The sequence below is a fragment of the Phocoena sinus genome, chromosome 2 (genome assembly GCF_008692025.1).
Source record: "Phocoena sinus isolate mPhoSin1 chromosome 2, mPhoSin1.pri, whole genome shotgun sequence".
In the NCBI taxonomy this organism is placed as follows: domain Eukaryota; kingdom Metazoa; phylum Chordata; class Mammalia; order Artiodactyla; family Phocoenidae; genus Phocoena; species Phocoena sinus.
Genome location: NC_045764.1, coordinates 57871855 through 57888022, shown reverse-complemented (window position 1 = coordinate 57888022; position 16168 = coordinate 57871855). Strand labels below are relative to the sequence as shown.

The 16168-nt window shown below is 54.2% G+C and overlaps 1 protein-coding gene across 1 annotated transcript in view; it reads right to left on the bottom strand.

The window, feature by feature from the left end:
- Positions 1-10596: 10596 nt before the first annotated feature.
- Positions 10597-16168, bottom strand: part of LOC116749083 (OTU domain-containing protein 7A) — a 196442-nt gene continuing 190870 nt past the window's right edge. Inside the window, exons 11-13 of the mRNA XM_032623057.1 lie at positions 13690-13804; positions 13431-13515; positions 10597-12343 (exon numbers count right to left, since the gene is read on the bottom strand). Coding sequence (XP_032478948.1) covers positions 10907-12343; positions 13431-13515; positions 13690-13804 — 1637 coding nt within the window. The 3' untranslated portion in view covers positions 10597-10906. The remainder of the gene's footprint in view (positions 12344-13430; positions 13516-13689; positions 13805-16168) is intronic.

The following is a 16168-nucleotide window of genomic DNA, read 5'->3' as shown; positions in this document are numbered from 1 at the left end:
CACTGTCAAGGAATCCTAATCCACACTGATTTATGGACAGGGACAAATAGTTGACTGGACAGTCAGGAACTTGGAAAGAATAGGATTCACAGATCGGTGACAAGGAGGTGTGGTGATGAAGGAAGATGTCTGGGGACGGCTCTCCTAGAGCATGGAGATATCATGTCCCATGTTTATGCTCATTAAATGTACCCTGTGCAGACGAGGCTCTCAGGAATCGGTTGGACAAGATGGCAGGTCCTGTGATGTCAGCCAACCCTTTCTCCAGGCTCAATCGGCCCCAGTACAGAGGGACCCGTTTGCAGCGATGGAGGCTGGGGATGAGCGAAACTACACGATCTCCCCTCCTCAAGGCCAGCCTGGAGGCCGCTCCTGCTGAGCGCGAATGACATTTGGCGGTGGGGAACGGTGCAGAGCCTCCGTATGGTTCCCTCCCTAGGGTGGCCAGTCAGACGTGGCTGGCTGATTGCGCTGGACCCTTTCCATTATGAAGTAAGGCCATGTCTCTCACTGGAATACATGTATTCTGGATTCAGGTGTGCCTTCCCTGCCTGCAACACTTCTGCCAAAAACTACCATTCGTGGGCTCAAAGGATGCCTTGCTCACCGTGACGGAGCTCCACACAGTTTTGCTTCTGCAGAATTCCAGCTTCATGGCTATGGGATCACACACAGGGGCTTCACTCACTGCGTATCCAGCTGACCCGGGAGCAGCTGGCCTGATGGAGCCAGGAACAGCCCACTGGAGATTGAGCGATGGTGCCAGCAGGGAGGCAGCTCCTGCAAAGGCAGGAGCTCGGTCTTACAGATGGACCTGAAGATTTGACTCAGCCACGGTCATACGGTGGGGTCTGTCCCATGGCCAGAACACACGGTCTGGGAGTGGGAGTGGCTCTTGTCACCATTTTGCCTCGTAACCAAGAACTTGTGCTTTCCCGCCCCCACCCCGTTCCCAGGGAGGGAGGGCCTCCTCCAGGAGCCATTCAGGGTGTCACTGGTCTGGAGGCTGAGACCCAGCCATGGGGGCTTCTCAGGCCACGGCCTCGACGCAGAGGAGGGAGCTATTATTTGGCCGGTGACGAGCTCTAATCATCAAGGAAACACGGAGCTGCTGCTACACAGAGGGGTTGATCTGTGACATTCAGGGGACTCTTGGGGGTGCCTTTTATTACATCCACACCCCCAATAAAAGTTAATGGTCAGCTACAGCATCCAACAGGGGGCTTGTGATGATTCAGACCTCTCGGGAATGAAAGTTTGGGTTATTTCATCAGAAATGAAAGATCCCAACAAGCTGAGGTCCTGGCTGAGGGCAAAGGAAACCAGACTCATTCTGGAAGGAGGAGGTCAGGAATGTCAGCCATGGTCCCCGGCCGGTGACAGACACGCGGCTTGTCTATTCTCATTTTCCTCCTTGCTTGGGGTGTGTGTGTGTGTGCGTGCGTGTGTGTATACAGACAATACATGTATATGTACACACATACATATATGCATACATGCACATGGGCGTGCATGCACGCCCATGTGCACACGTGCACACACACACACAGAGGACTTGCTCTTTTCTTTTACTTCCAGTATCTCTCAGCGTTGTCCTGGCAACAGTTCGCCACTTGCCAGCTGCAGTTTGTTCTAATTATGTTTTCCCCCACACAGAAGGTCCTGCCGAACCGTGTCCCCCTCAGAGACACCAGCTCTTCCTCCTCAGAGGCCTGCTTCCAGCCCTGGGTGCCCCCCACCCCTCATGCTTGTAGCTCATAACCACCTGGCCCCTGAGCTTTGCCCCCAGCCCTGTGATGAGCTTCACTTTCTCCATGCTGCCTCCATGGGCCCTTTTTGTTCTTTTCAGTCTTCTGATCCCTGTTCAACCAAGTCCCCATATTAAATTCTCTCTGTTAAAATAACTGATATGACTTCTGTTTTCCTAAATGATACATGGATTCCATGACTTGCTGGGAATTTAGAGATCCTTCCCTCAAGTCCCTCATTTACAGAACATACTGAAATTTTATAGAAAACTGGGACCTGGAAAGGGGAGATGCCTTTCTCAAGGTCACTGTAATTTAGGGGTGAGAATTTCTTTCTTCCTGTGCAGGGCTCCCACCACCATCCTGTAAAGCCTTTTAAGCACCTCTCAAAGCTGCTGGTGGAGGAGTGTACCTTTCACGTGGGATTCTCCACCTGTCCTGCAAGAACTAGGTACAGTCTCCTATTTTCTAGTGGAGAAGAACGTCCGAACCAGAAATGGAAGGTGGAGCCCTGGCCGGACGCTGTCCCCAGGGCCACAGTGCACCCCACAGGCCAGCTGAGCATCTTTCCTCTCCTTCTCCTTCTCCTTGTGTGTCAAGTCCACCCACTGGACAGGCTGGGAGTTGCTCCTGGGTGGCCCTGCAGCTGGGAGCGCGGGTTCTTCCATCAGGCAAATTAGAGCTGCAATCTTGGTTTCGCCACTTACCTTGCCAAACTTCCCTTCTTGTCTACACAACAGGGATTTTGACATCTAACTCGCAGGGTTGTTGCCTGGATAGAATCCCACGACGTCCATGATGTGCCTGAGGCACAGCACAGCACGTGGTGGCCGCCACCGCCACCACCACTGCCCCTGCCCCAGCTCCTGGGAGGTGCTCGGCTATGACTGTGCTGGAGCCCATCGCCTGCCTGGGACAGGCCCGCAGCCCACAGGGAAATGACTTACTTTCTTTTACAGACACCATACCTCTCCTGCACAGAAAAACATGTGCAAATAAAAATCCACAGTAAAATCCTCTCATTCTCTGTGGCCTCCCAGTTGCCGTCTTGCTGACCTCTGGCGAACACACATTAAGGGAAGCTCTATTGTTTTCATTTTGACAGAAAGTGTCCTGACCATTTAAAAAGGACAGAAACTCTTGTCTCACATAATAAAACTGTGATACCTAGGTTTACATCTCATCTGATTGGAAGAACACTTAAAATAAAAATGGGTAAGGATGGACACCTGTTAGAATCCTCTTCCTCCGTGCCATAAAACTTTTCTTAGATGGTGTTTTACCAGGGACACTGGAGTGGGTAAATAATTGGACCAGCCAGTGCTTTACAAACATGTTAATTTTATTGAGTGGGCATCAAAGCTTCTCTCCATGTCAAGTAATGGAGAAGCCGTATCACACGGATTACAGAGCTATTGTTACTTGAAATAATCTTTCATAAAAGAAAGAAATGAAATACAGTTCTTCTATAAAAAGTGCAGTAGTAGTCATTACTGGAAGTTTTCCAAAATGAAAGCAAGATTTACTACATATTGCAAAAATCGGTTTAGTGCTTTAATACTTTACAAAGTAACTACCCAACCACCAAAGACAAGCTCTTACAATGGGTTCCTTCTCCAACGATAGACCAGATGGAAAAGAATATTTGCATTGAATCAGAAAAGGGTTCTGGACAACTTGGTTGAAGTAACAGGGATTTCTGACCCCTTTCTGACTCAATGTTTTCCTTCGTCCATGGTAACAAGTAAACTGGGGAAACAAAGTCATGTATTTCATCCCAAATCAGTCAAATGAGCCAGTAAAAGAAAAAAGAAAGGGAAAGAAACAGAGGAACTACATTCACTTGCCAATGCGTGTTGGAAGGAACCAAGCAAATACACATCAGCAATCATCAGTTAAAACGACACACACTGGTCAAAGCTGAGGGTGAATGGGGTTCAGGTTCTGAGTGCAGACTCAGGGGAGCCCCCTGTGGCTCTAAGGGCCCCGTGGGTGGTGGAGGGCCCCGGGCTTCCTCGGGGTGTTGAATGATGGCTGGCTCTGGGAGGTGGCGTTTGCCTCGTGTACAGGGGCTTTGGGCCACTTGCCCGTCTCGAACTGTGCTCACGGTGGCTTTACTAGTTTTGGTCACAAGTTAGTGGGGACAAGCTGCCCCACTCCCACCTACCAAATCATCACTCCAGGGCAGGCGTTTGGATTCCATTCCAGGCAAGCAGGAAAATCTGGACGGGCTGCAGGGCTCCTGCCTTGGAGGAAGTTTTGCGAGGGCCAAGGAAGCAGCCCTGGAAAGGTCGCCCTCTCTGAGCACTGGCCAGGAGCATGTCTGCCACACCCGCGTGTGTCAGGGCAGCAATGAAAGGGGTCTTGTTTATTTGGTAATTCAAGCGAAGGGACACACACGTGTGGGCTCACTCACTGTCTGCTCGGCAGCTGCCGAGGGAGTGCTACGAGGGAGCTCCTGGGCCCCCAAATGGGGGACCCTAAAATATGGCACCCAGAGAAGTGACATCAAAACCACGGAAAGGGAACAAGAGAAGGACAAAGGCTTTTAACCAGGCCACAGTAGGACAAGGGTCCTATAAGAAGCTTGTAACAGTATTTTGCCAACAACTGGTAGAGGAAAACACACTTGGCCAAAGGACCTAGAAGTAAACACCAAGGTTAGGTAGTTGGGAAGATCATCCCGCAGGGGTAGGAAGTTCAGAGGGGGAAGCATCCCTCCCCTGCTGGTGGGCGAGGCCACCAGGGGGCCTGGCCGAGGAGGCTGTGTTGTTTGGCTCTGCTATGTCCAGGCTCTGCCCCTGCAGTACACACACACCTGTGACCAAGGGGCGACAGGGGGCCTCCAACTTTGTCAGCGCAGTCCCCCCACACCTGTGTGAGCAGCTCCCCTTCCCTGAAGGCCTGCTTTTGGTGACATAAGAACGGGTCCTGCTAGTGGTCAGGCTGATGCCCTTTCCTGGGCAGGGTCATCTGCTGCCACTGAGTTTGGTCTAGGAAGGAAGGCCTATCTCCCTGGAGACACTGTGAAGACACAGCGTCCTAAGGACCCATTATAAGGGACTCTCCAGAATGGTCCAGGCCCATGACGACCTCATGGAGGGGGTGTGATCACGAGAGGTGCCCTGGAGGAAACTGTCCCCACCTCATCCTGTCCCAGAGGGCCCTCTGTAAACAGCGGAGTACCTTCTCTATGAGGGAGGGCCCCCGGGGCAGGCGTTTACACGGGAGACCCGCCACCATCAGGTCTGGTGCTCACTGCCGCATCTGGCCTTCGTAAACCACAGGCTGGAGAAGCAGCCAGGCTGCTGTATCAGCTAAAACTCTCCCCATTTAGGGGCAAGAGTAGAATCCCGACTTGATAAAGGCTGCAACTGATACTTTTAGGCTTCTTAATAGCTATCAAATCATTGATTTCATTTACTTTTTTCAACAAGTGTTTATCCAGCACCTAATATATGTCAGGCGCTGTTGTAGGCACCAGAAGTACAGCAGTGAGCAAAACATACAAAAATTCCTGCCCGCGTGGAGCTTACATTCTATGGGGGCTGGAGGGAGGCAAACAATGAATGAATGAATAATTCACACGCAGCCCTCAGGTGGCGATAAATGCACAAGAGGAAGACGCACAGGGAGGCGGCAGGGAGGGTGGGATGTGTTGGCTTATTAAGTAAAGAAGTCAGGGAGCGCCTCATTGAGAGGTGACACTGGAACAAAGACTGGCAGGTAGTGAAGGGTGGCTGAGGGTGGGTGTTGGGAGAGGACATTCCAGGCAGAGGGCATGTGCAAAGGCCCTGGGCCAGGCTTGTGTCACTGGGGCAGAGGTTGGAGAAGTACAGGGGTGGGAGTGGTCTTTGTAAGAACCTAGTTGTTTCTTTAAAGTCATCCTTCAGTGTCTGTTCTATCACAGATGTTCTCAGGGAGCTGGCTCCACTAATTTATCCTCTTTAAAATAATGGGTTGCTTTGGTCTTGAGCATATTCAGCCTATATTTAAAAAGCCAGTGGTACCTCTCATCTTACATTAAAGAACTGATGGTGCGTGTGTGTGTGTGTGTGTGTGTGTGTATTCTTGAGATGCTCTCTTGGAGGAATAAAAAAGGATACGCAATGGGCATCATTTTGTACATACATAATTAGGGTGGGACTCTTTTTGCAAGCATCAAACAGCAAAAATTGAAATTTCAGCAAATTATTTTGCAAAATAAAATGGAAATAGTAATATTTTAGCCTTGTTTGGAGATTCTGGTTTCTGTGCTGTTCCTGCAGTGATGTGTGTATTAAGTCAGCCGGTGGTGGGTGGGGGTGGGGGTGGAGGAGCACGGCATCTTGACACAGCACAGACTACACACTTGTTCCCGAGAGGTCTGTGCAGGGCAGCCCCCTCTCTATTCTCTGCTGGGGGTGGGCATGGAGTGAAGAGGAAGGACTGGTTTTGGGGAACAAAGTTACCCACATGACTGCGAACAGACCATCTCGCACATTGCTCGGAGCAATCGTGAAAGTCTTCCTGATCAGGGTGCCTCGGAGCGCTCCCTGCAGCCTCCAGGCGTCCTGAGGGGAGTGTAGGGCCCCTCGTCATCATGTGTGCCCTGTGGGTCTCCTGGGGATGAAGCGCCCTGGGCCCAACCCCGTGTCAGCAGATCCACCATTAGAATCATGCTCTGGGCCGCTGGGACCTGTGCTGGAGAGTGGATCTGGGCACTGGGGGGGATGAGATAGAAACAAGAATGAAGCTGGGCACCTCTCCCCACCCTGGAGCCCCACACCAAAGTGGCCCAGTTCCAGTAGCAAGGAGAACTTATAGTTAGGACTGAAGGGCAGGGTGGGGCCCGGAGGTCTCCAGAGAGCCACCGCTTTAAGGCTTTTTGGAAGGGGGTGCCTGCTCCCTGGTGCCAGGGGTGCCAGCCACTGTGGGGCCCTTTCTTGGATGTGCTCGCACTCGGATGACAGCAGAACCAGACTCTGGACAGAGGCAATGTCACAGCGGCCGGGGTCTGACAAGGCAGGGTCCGCTCAACCACGACACACGTTTTCTTCTTATTTATTATAACCGTTGGAACAAAGAAAAAGAAAAAAGCACTCGAGGAACTTAATTTGTAAAGTCCACACCACAATGAGGAAAACTGAATCGTGTCCTAAAGAAAGAAACCCTCCCAAACGTGCATTACTCCACGTCTCTTAGTAAACATGAAAGACACAGAGAATGGAACACATGGCTTGGCAAAGCCTTTTTTTTTTCCTCACACAAATTTCCCACCACTGATGGGTACAGCCCTTTTTTCTTAACCAACGTGAAATATATTTTGATTGGTTAAGTTTATTTCTGCAAAGTAGAGTAGTTTTCAAAATAAGCTTGAAGTCGCTAAGCAAGGAGGTGAGAGCCACGTAGCCACGGCCCTGCCCCAGAGGCGGTGGGCACTGTCTGGAGGATTTCACACCTCGAGGTGTGCCCCCTGCTATCTTGAGTCACTAAATTCCTGATGGTAAGCTACCAGAATTAATAAATCAAATCACTTTGGAAAACATAAAGTTTGTAAAGTAACAGATCCCAACTTTTCAGAACGCCACTGGAGCCACTGGGTGGTGATAGGCAAGAAAAAGGTCCACAGTAACTTAGTGAATAGAAAGTATTCATTTAAGAGGAAAGATGCAGTACCAAAATCCAGGAGCAGAAAACAAATCAAGCTTTCCATGGAAAAAGAAGAGACATTTACACAGTTCCACTTTCAGAGGGGATTTGAACAAATAGCAGAAAGCATTTCACCCCCAAGAGCCCACAGCGGAGCCCCACCCAACCTAAAGTTAGCCCTCCAAGGGGGTAACCCTGTGACAATATAAGGGTGCAAAATATTGCTCTCTGGCATATTCTGAAAATAATATAAAAATAATTTCTATAGTACAGTTTAAACTTGGCTTGTAAAATCTCAACATAACAGCATAAAATCTACAAACAGAATACACTTAAAAACGCCTTCCTTTCACAATATATTATTTTTTAAAAAGTCATATACCCAGGTAACGCAGTTGCAGGAAGTGTGAAGCAAATGACTGAAATAACCTCCACTGGGGTTTAGAAGTATCTGGGATCCTTCTGGAAACTTGCTGTCACTTAAGAGACATCTGACCTTTCCAGAAACGGAAGTTTGGCCAGGTCAGACCGGCTGGGGAAGGCGGCCCACAGGTGGGGCAGCTGCTCAGCCCGTGTCCAGGACCTGTGCCTAGGTGGGGCTCATGTCCTTTCTAGAATCGGAACTGGCCGTCTTCCTTTCCTCTAGCACCCCCAATCCACTTCCTTTTCCTCCCACTCCACAAAGGGCCCCCAAGTCACAGAAGGGCATTAGAGGACCTCTTGACCCACACGTGAGAGACACAGCAGTTTCTAATAGTTCCCGTCCAGCCTGATGAACTCATTTCGCCTGAGAGATGTCTGGCTTGGGACCAGGGCTAAAGGTCTCTTGTGAACACTGGGGCGGGGGTGGGGTGGGTGGCTGGACCAGCACATTTAAGGGAACAGTGGGCTCTCTCAGTTTTTAACTTTGTTTTTAGAGGAAGGATGGATCCAGATCTCTCACAAGAGGAGACGCCTATTTGTAAACGATGTGGATGGAGGGCATCGTACCAGATGGGAGTGACACCCACAGGCGCCCTGCACATGGAGCGGCCGGTGCAGGGGTCTTCCATGTTGTGGGGGGGGAGGGGAGGAGCCTGGGGTTGGGGTCTGGGGTTGGATCTCAGGCTCTTATTTATGGCATATATATCAGATGTGGGTGTGGTGGTGGTGACCCTGAAATCCGAGGAGCTAGAACAGGTCACTGTTTTTTGATATTACCTACAAATAACACTGCCTGGCTTTAAAGGTTTTCCTTTTTCCTCTGGTACTACAAATGGACCATTTGTATTCTCGGTTTGCCTTTTTTTTTTTTCTTTCTTTCTTTTTAACCTGGCAGAGAGCATGAGAAAGATAAAATACTTGCACAGCCAGTTTTGGAAATTTCTGGTTGGCTGTTTTCATGTTAAAAAAATTAAAAAACAAACACGAGATTACTTTCTGCCTCCTTGACTTCCTGTGCGTGTGTGTTTGGTTTCTGAATGCGCAGGGGAGCATTTTCCAGGCTGGCTGTTCCACCTTCTATGAGATGCAGGGCAGGAACTGGCGTCTACACGTGAAGCCATATTTATTTCCCGTGACCTCACAGCTTTGGATGGCAAAGCAGTTGGTCAGCATGACGTGAAGAATCAGTCCAAAAAGCTGCCACAAACCCTCTTGAGGAGAGAATTCTTAAAAACTACTTTTTTTTTTTTTAACAAAAGAAACTCCAGTAATATGAAGGACATGAATGTTAGTAATTACCACACACTGAAAGTATCGTTTAGCACAAAAAGTAAAACTTTCGAAAAATTTAAGATCCTATTTAATAAATAATTTTAAGGAACCACTTATGTAAACCTTGAATAAATTACTGAAAACTCCACGTGCTGTGGATAATTAAAAACAAAAAGAAATTACTCACAGGAGATACTCAAATTAGTTTATTATATCAATAATTCTTCAAACAAGTAAAAACAAAAATCCCTTTCCGTATTTTTTTTTTTTTTCTTTCTGCTCTTTATCTCGGGGGAAAGCATCCTTTCTGGAGAAGGAGAAGCTGGCGCCAATGAAGAGATGGTCTACCTCCTGTGTTTTCTGAAGATACACCCACAGAGAAGCTGGGTGCTTTCTCCTCTCTTTCTTGGGATTATTAGAGGCTATTCTAAGGCTCTCACAGGTTTTAAAGGATTCTTTTGCTAGTGAGGATTTTACCCATCGTATCTGTATTTCTTGGAAACGAGATCTTTCCTTAGTGAGGCAGGTTTAACGCCTCAGTGTCCTTGGCCAAGAACGGTATCCTCCAGAGGTAATCTTGGAAGGAAGACGCTGCATATTGCTGCTCAGAACAGGGTAGCTAAGGACACATTATTTTTTCCTCAAGAAATGTAAGGAGGCACCAAAATAGGGACCGCTCAGGGATGGGGCTGCCCCTCATGTGCTCTGGAGCCACAGTCAGGGTTACCCGCACCCTGCAGAGGGGACCCCGATGGGAGCGGTGCCCCTCCACCTGGCTGATCCCAGACAGATGCGGGTGGAGGTGGAGGTGGGGGTGGGCTTCCTTCCCAGCGGCCCTCAGCCCCTCCCCTCCGGAAAGAGGCGCAGGCCGGATTTCAGGGCGGCTTAGAGGGGGCTTACACAGTGACCGCAGGGTCAAGTTCTCGCCTCTCTCCTGGGGCACCGATGGTCGCTTCCTAGGGGCCACTCTGGTGACAGAGCATTGTGGAAGTGTCTTCGAAGGAGAAATGTGAGCAGGCTGTCATCTTTGCTCATATATGGTCAACTCCAAATTGTGAGTTGGGAACCTTGCCTTTGGGCCCCAAGGTGTCTTTGGAAAGCTCCTGTCGCCTGAGCTGCCCGGCACCGGGAGTGATCACTACACCTCACCGCGCCCTGCGAGGTAGGTTGTCCGGTGCCCATCCTACAGACGCCCGCGACTTTGATGGCAGTGTGAATGTCGCTCGAGCCGGGGACTGTGGGAGGAAGTTTTGCTTATGAGATGGAGCCGTGTATTCCTAAAGGGTCACAGGGACCACCAGGGCGCCAGTGGGAGGCCAACCGCCCTGTCCTCCAGGGACCCGGGAGGGGCACAGGTGGGAGCCCGAGGCAGAGCCGCCACCGCGGTCCCGGGGCCGCGCGTTTGCTTCGAAACCCTAGGTGGCAACAATCGCACGCAGGTGACCGCTACATGGAAGAGGTCAGTCGCCGGGTTAGGGAAAAAAGAAAAAAAAAAAAAAAAGGCATGTAAAACACTCCCTTCTAAAAACAAAGGGCTGCAAATTTCTTTATTTCTCTTACTGAAGAACAAAAATACCCTTGCAATGGCTATTGAGTTTCCACAGGTACGAGGCAGATGCTAGCTAGCACACCCACTTCCAACAGTATGACTTGTTTCCTATCCGTCTACTACCTGAGTGGCGTCAGTGTAGGTTCAGGCACCATTAGGAACGTTTGACCAAACACGTACACAGCACGGACAGAGGATCGCCGGCCTCCCGGTGGACCAGGGCGCGGAGGAGACACCAACAGCGTGGAGAGGACAGCCCAGCCGGCGGGGCCGCGGCGCGCGCTCAGGGCCGGGCCGCGCGCGCCTCGCGCCGCCGCCGCAGCTCCTCGCGGTAGCAGTACGAGCAGTAGTGCTCGGTCTCTGCGCGTCCGTAGAACGCGCAGTTCTCGCGCTGGCAGCGCCGCTGCGCCGGCCCCGCGCCGGGGCCGCCCCGGCCGCCCTCACCGTTCGATCGCGCGGCCGGCGCGTCGGCGTCGGCAAACTCCAGGCCGTCGCGCGCCGCGCCGAAGCCGTTGGTGTAGGTCTGCGACTTGGGCTCGGCCGCGCCCGCCGCCCCCGCCGCGCCGGGCAGGGTTATTGGGACGGCGCGCGCCAGCGACTCGACCGTGTTGACGGTGCGCAAGGCAGCGGCGCGAGCCGGGCTGTAGCTCTGCGACGACAGCGAGCGGTTCTGCTGCGGGTACGTGGCGCACGGCCGCAGCGCGCCCACGGCCGGGGCGCACGCCTCGTCCCGCGCGCCCGCCGCCTGCACGTGGATGACGCTCTGGCGCCCCGGCGCCGGGGGGCTGCGGCCCGGGACCGGTCCGCTGGCACCCGCGCGTCGCGCGCCGCCGCCGGGGCCCGGGGAGGCCGCGCCGCCCGCCGCTGCCCGCGCCGCCCTCGTGCCCGCCGCCGGCCCGGGGCTCGGGCGCTCCTTGAGCTTGAGCACCAGCTGCGTGGGAGGCCCGGCCGGCGGGCCCGGCGAGGCGCGCTCGGGGCCCGGCGCGCCCTCGGCCTCTGGCCTGCGCGGCGGCCGCTTGGCCGTGGAGGTGGCGGCGGCGGCGGCATCGCGGCGCCGCTGCTCCTGCTCGGCGCTGAAGCGCTCCTGCGCGCTGGTCAGGTAATAGCCGATCATCTCTTCGTGGAACTGGTGCCGGTGGCTGGTGAGCAGCAGGCCGGCGAATATGAACTTGCGCTCGCCCTGCATGGCGGCGCGCAGGATGTTGAGGCTCAGCTTCACGTCCGTGCTGTACTTCCAGGCGTCGCCGCGGGGCCCGCCGCCCTTGTCGGCCGGCGACGCGCCCGCCGTCTTGTCCGTGGGCGACGGCGTGGTCTTCTCCGAGGGCGACGTGCTGGCCGAGGCGCCCGACTCCTCCTTGCTGCCCTTGCGCGCCTTGGCCTTCTTCTCCTTGCCGCGCTCGGGCGGGTCGCTGTGCTTGCCGTTGGCGGGGTTGGCGCGGCTCATCTTGCCGTGCACCAGGCCGCCCAGGCCGCCCATGTTCTTCTTCAGCTTGATGCCCAGCGTCTTGCTGAAGCTGCCCAGCTTGTTGGCCACAGAGTCCGCGCGGGTCTTGTCCTTGTCCTTGCGCTGCTTCTCCTTCTCCTTGTCCTTGCCATTCTTGCCGTTATTGCTGTTGGAGTTGCTGCACACCGAGTCGCGGTCCGAGTCCAGCGAGTCGGGCAGGGACTGCACGTCCTCCCCCGCCGAGGCCGTCGGGGACTCCGGCTGCGCCAGAGGGGCCTGCAGGGGAGAGGGAGGGCAGGGACGGGAGGAGGTTAGAGATCAGTTGGCCCCACGCGGCCGGTGGAGGCAGACCCCGCCGCCGCGGTGTGGCTTCCAGCCTCACTGCCCGAAACCCGAGCTGTGTCCCAGCTTGAGAGTCTCCTGATTCTCGATCTAGAGCCGCTGCCTTCACAGCCCTCGTGGGGGCGAGAAAAGAACACCCAAAGCCACGTCATGACATACTCCAGGCAGCTGGACTCTGGAGCCAGACTGCCATCCACTGTCACTCGTGCCATCAGTAACATGGGGTATCGGGACCTGCCTCAGGGAGCCCTGTGAAGTTTAGATACATGTAAACGCTGGAGTACAAAGCACTCTGAGCAGTGCCAGTTTGTCCTGGGTACTGTGTGCCAGGCACTGCCCTCCTTGCTTTCCTCATGAAACTTAAAAAATATTCGTTACGAGCCCCACTTTATGGGTAAGTAAATTTATGTCTGGGGAGGGCCAATTATTTGTAATTTTTGTTTTTTAAACAAATCCCTTTTCCTGGGACTTTACTACTGAGATCACAAAAACATCAGTCAGATACTTAAAGCGAATTCCTCTTAGCATCTGGAGGCAGGGCCAGCATGGGTCCTCCCTGGGGTAGGGGGCCAAGTGGGGCGCCAGCCCCCTGTCTCACAGCCCTCCCCTCATGGAGGGGAGAAAAAGAGGAGAGAGAAGAAGAAAAGGAGGGGGTGCCGAGGAATCGCGCTCTCGGTTCCCTGCCTTTTCCAAGGACCCACACACAGTTTTATAGTTAATTCCGCTCCGTGGCAGCACATCGTGTTCCCATCTCGGCAAGAGAGAGTTTTGTGTTGTGAGTTGCCTACGGTTTGTTTTCTGAGTGGGCGTGTTTATTCCTGTCGCTCTGGAGAAAGTAAGGGGACAAAAACTCCCGTAGCCGGAGCGTGCGCCTACGTCCAGACTCGCAGGCACAGGCGCACAGAGGCACGCGTTGCAGCCCAGCCGCCCGGCGGGGCCGCGGGCAAGGCTGGGATGCACTTCGCCTGCCCGCCCCGGGCCGAGTGCGCCTGCCGTCCGTCCCGGCGCGCGCCAGGCTCACCCGGGTCTCAGAGGGGATCCGGATCCACGTCACATTCATGTAGCTGTGCAGAAGGTTCAGCTTGGCTTCTAGCGACAGGATCAGGCTATCGAGAGAGCAACACCGAGTGAGATGCGCCCCAGCTCGCCCTCGCGCACCCCGCCAGTGCAGCCAGCCAGCCCCGAGGAGCAGGGGCGCCGTGTCCAGCCCCTCCCTGGGAAGCCCGGAGACAGACCGCCCCGTAGGGCGCCAGGGGAGGGGACACAGGGTAGGGTCTTACTGGGCCAGCCGGGCGTTATCATTGTCGTCTTTCCCCCACTCCCAGTCCTTCCCGGGGTCCACCGCAAAGTGCAGAGGCAACAGCTTGTGCTCTGAATCCGTCAGGGGGATCACGGCTGGAACGCAAAAGAGAGAGACCCGTGCCAGGTGGCTCGGGGGCGGGGACGGGAGGCTCGAAGTCCCCGTGACCCCCAGGGAAGACAGGAAAAGGCCACCGAGACCAGGTGTCTCCATGATTGAGGAAACCGAATGGAGTTGTACACAGGACCTCTACGCCAGGAGGGGTGTTAAGGCCCGAGGTTTCAAACGTACCACGGTTTAAAAAGTTTCCTCTTTATGGTGGAGGCTGAAGAGCATTTGGAGACCTGGGCTTGACCTGGGTCAAAAGACAGCTGCCGTCCTTGGGCAGCAGACAAAAAACAGCTATTACTGCTTCTGTGGTTTCTAACGAACGACCCAGGCCAGACAGCGCAGTGAGCAAGGTCACCTGGGAGGGGGCATGGGGCCAGGCCCGCCCATCTCCTCCCAGAGAAGGGGAGCGAGGGCTGCCTGCGCATCTGCTCTGTGTCGCTGCGGGACCCACGGACCCTGTGGCCCTTGCCACAGGGAGCTCACATCCTGTACTAGGGACAGGATGAACAGGTGACATACAGCTCAGGCTGTCAGGTGGTGATAGCGCCCTGAGGGTGAACAGCAGGCTGAGGGAGCTTTGGCAAGCTTTTCTAGGGCTGACCAGTGAGCCTTCTGAGGAGGGAACGCATAGGTGGACAAGGCAGTGAGGAGAGATGGGCTTCACACTGCACCCAGGGATGGATTCATCAAAACACACCCCTGCCCTCCTCAGAAAGGCTGGGCTGGAGGCTGCTGTTTACAGGTTTGTCTGGCATCTGCTGGGAGCTTCTGAGCCTGGTGGGATCAGCTCCCTAGTGACGGGCTTGCTCTTGTTGTCAGGGACAGAAAGAATGCGGGGAGAGAATAGTAGCCATCCCATTTCTGCCCTCTGGGCAGCAGCGTTGCGTGGGGACTGCACTAAGCTCCCCTGCAGGCCTCACCTGAGCATCAGCCCCAGCAGAGTAACACAGCCTGGGGCTCCGCCAGGCCAGCTGCTGTGTGCTGCCCTGAGTGCTGCCTGGGGAACCAGCCTGCCCAAACGCTGGGGCTGGCACGTGTGGGTGCGGGGCCTGGTGCACCTTCAGGTGTGACACTCAGACCCTGCTGTGGCCTCCACAGGGAGGTCTCGCTTCCGCTGTCGCACCGGCCTAGGAGGCAGTTGTGGCCGGGCCCCTTTCTAGAGGGGGAAGTGGGCTAGGAGCTGAAAGCTCATGGATGGGGGCCTCCCTGTTTCAGGCTTATCCTTGCCTATTCAGGCCCTGGAGCGCCTCTTTCCTGCTCCTGTGCTGGCGGCCAGATGTTGCCTGTGCCTGATTGAACACATGGGGCCTCCCACACGCTGCTTTCCTTTGGCACCGAGAGCCCCATCTTTGGGGACACTGAGCCCCCAGGCACCACTCCAGGATGCACGGGGCCTTGCTCCTTCCTGGGGTTTACCTTACCTTCTCCTTACTTCCCCCCCTCCCCCACCCCATGCTGGTCATGAACCTGGTGTCACTTCCCCAAGATTCATGACAAGGGAATCATGGCAAAAACAGAAAAGACAAATCAATAAACAATAAATACATAAAATCTACGATTGAATGCCGTTAATAATTGATTTTCTGGTAAGAAATCAGAAACATTGACTCAGTGCTGCCCTCCAGTTGCTAGAGACACACAAATAATCCTCTTCCTCTACCCCAGCCCCTAACCCCTCACATAAGGGAAACACAGCTTTGCTCCAGAATTTCCTTTTCATCTCGATGTGGCTGGGTGGCACTGTGCTCTGGTCTGGGAGGTCAGGGGCCACTTGGTCTGCCTAGGACACAGACTGCTCAGTCCTGCCTTTGTGTGGCTGTGACACACAGGCTGCCCCTCCCCAGGCTGAGCTGTAGGGTAGTCACACCCAGGGAGGGCTGCAGGATAGCTCAGGACCAGCCTCCCTTGGGCCATACCCAGGAGCTAGTCCCATAGTTCCAAGGGTCACCACGACAACAGAGAGAGGGTTGCCCCGGCTTCCCACCCATGGGTGTGGGCAGGGGGTAGAGGCTCCCTCTGTAGACAGGGCAGCATGGCTCCCTGGAGGGCTTGGTAAAGGCACCCACTCCAGGCGCCATTCAGATGGCCAAACCAGTGTCCAGGAAACGGGCCCAAGGGCTCTTTTAAATAAGCATCCTCTGTGGGTCTTAAAATCAAGCAAATCTGGGAAACATTGTTCTAGAATAATCTGTTAGGAGCAGTTTCTGTGGGTGCAACGTGGGCGATTTGGGGTCTGGTTGTCCACCTTCCCAGGGGAGAGGTGCCTTGAGGGCGCCTGCCCAGGCCCCCGCCCTAGCATTACGAAAGAGCACATGCTTTGCTCGCACCCATGGGACGTGAGCAGAAGT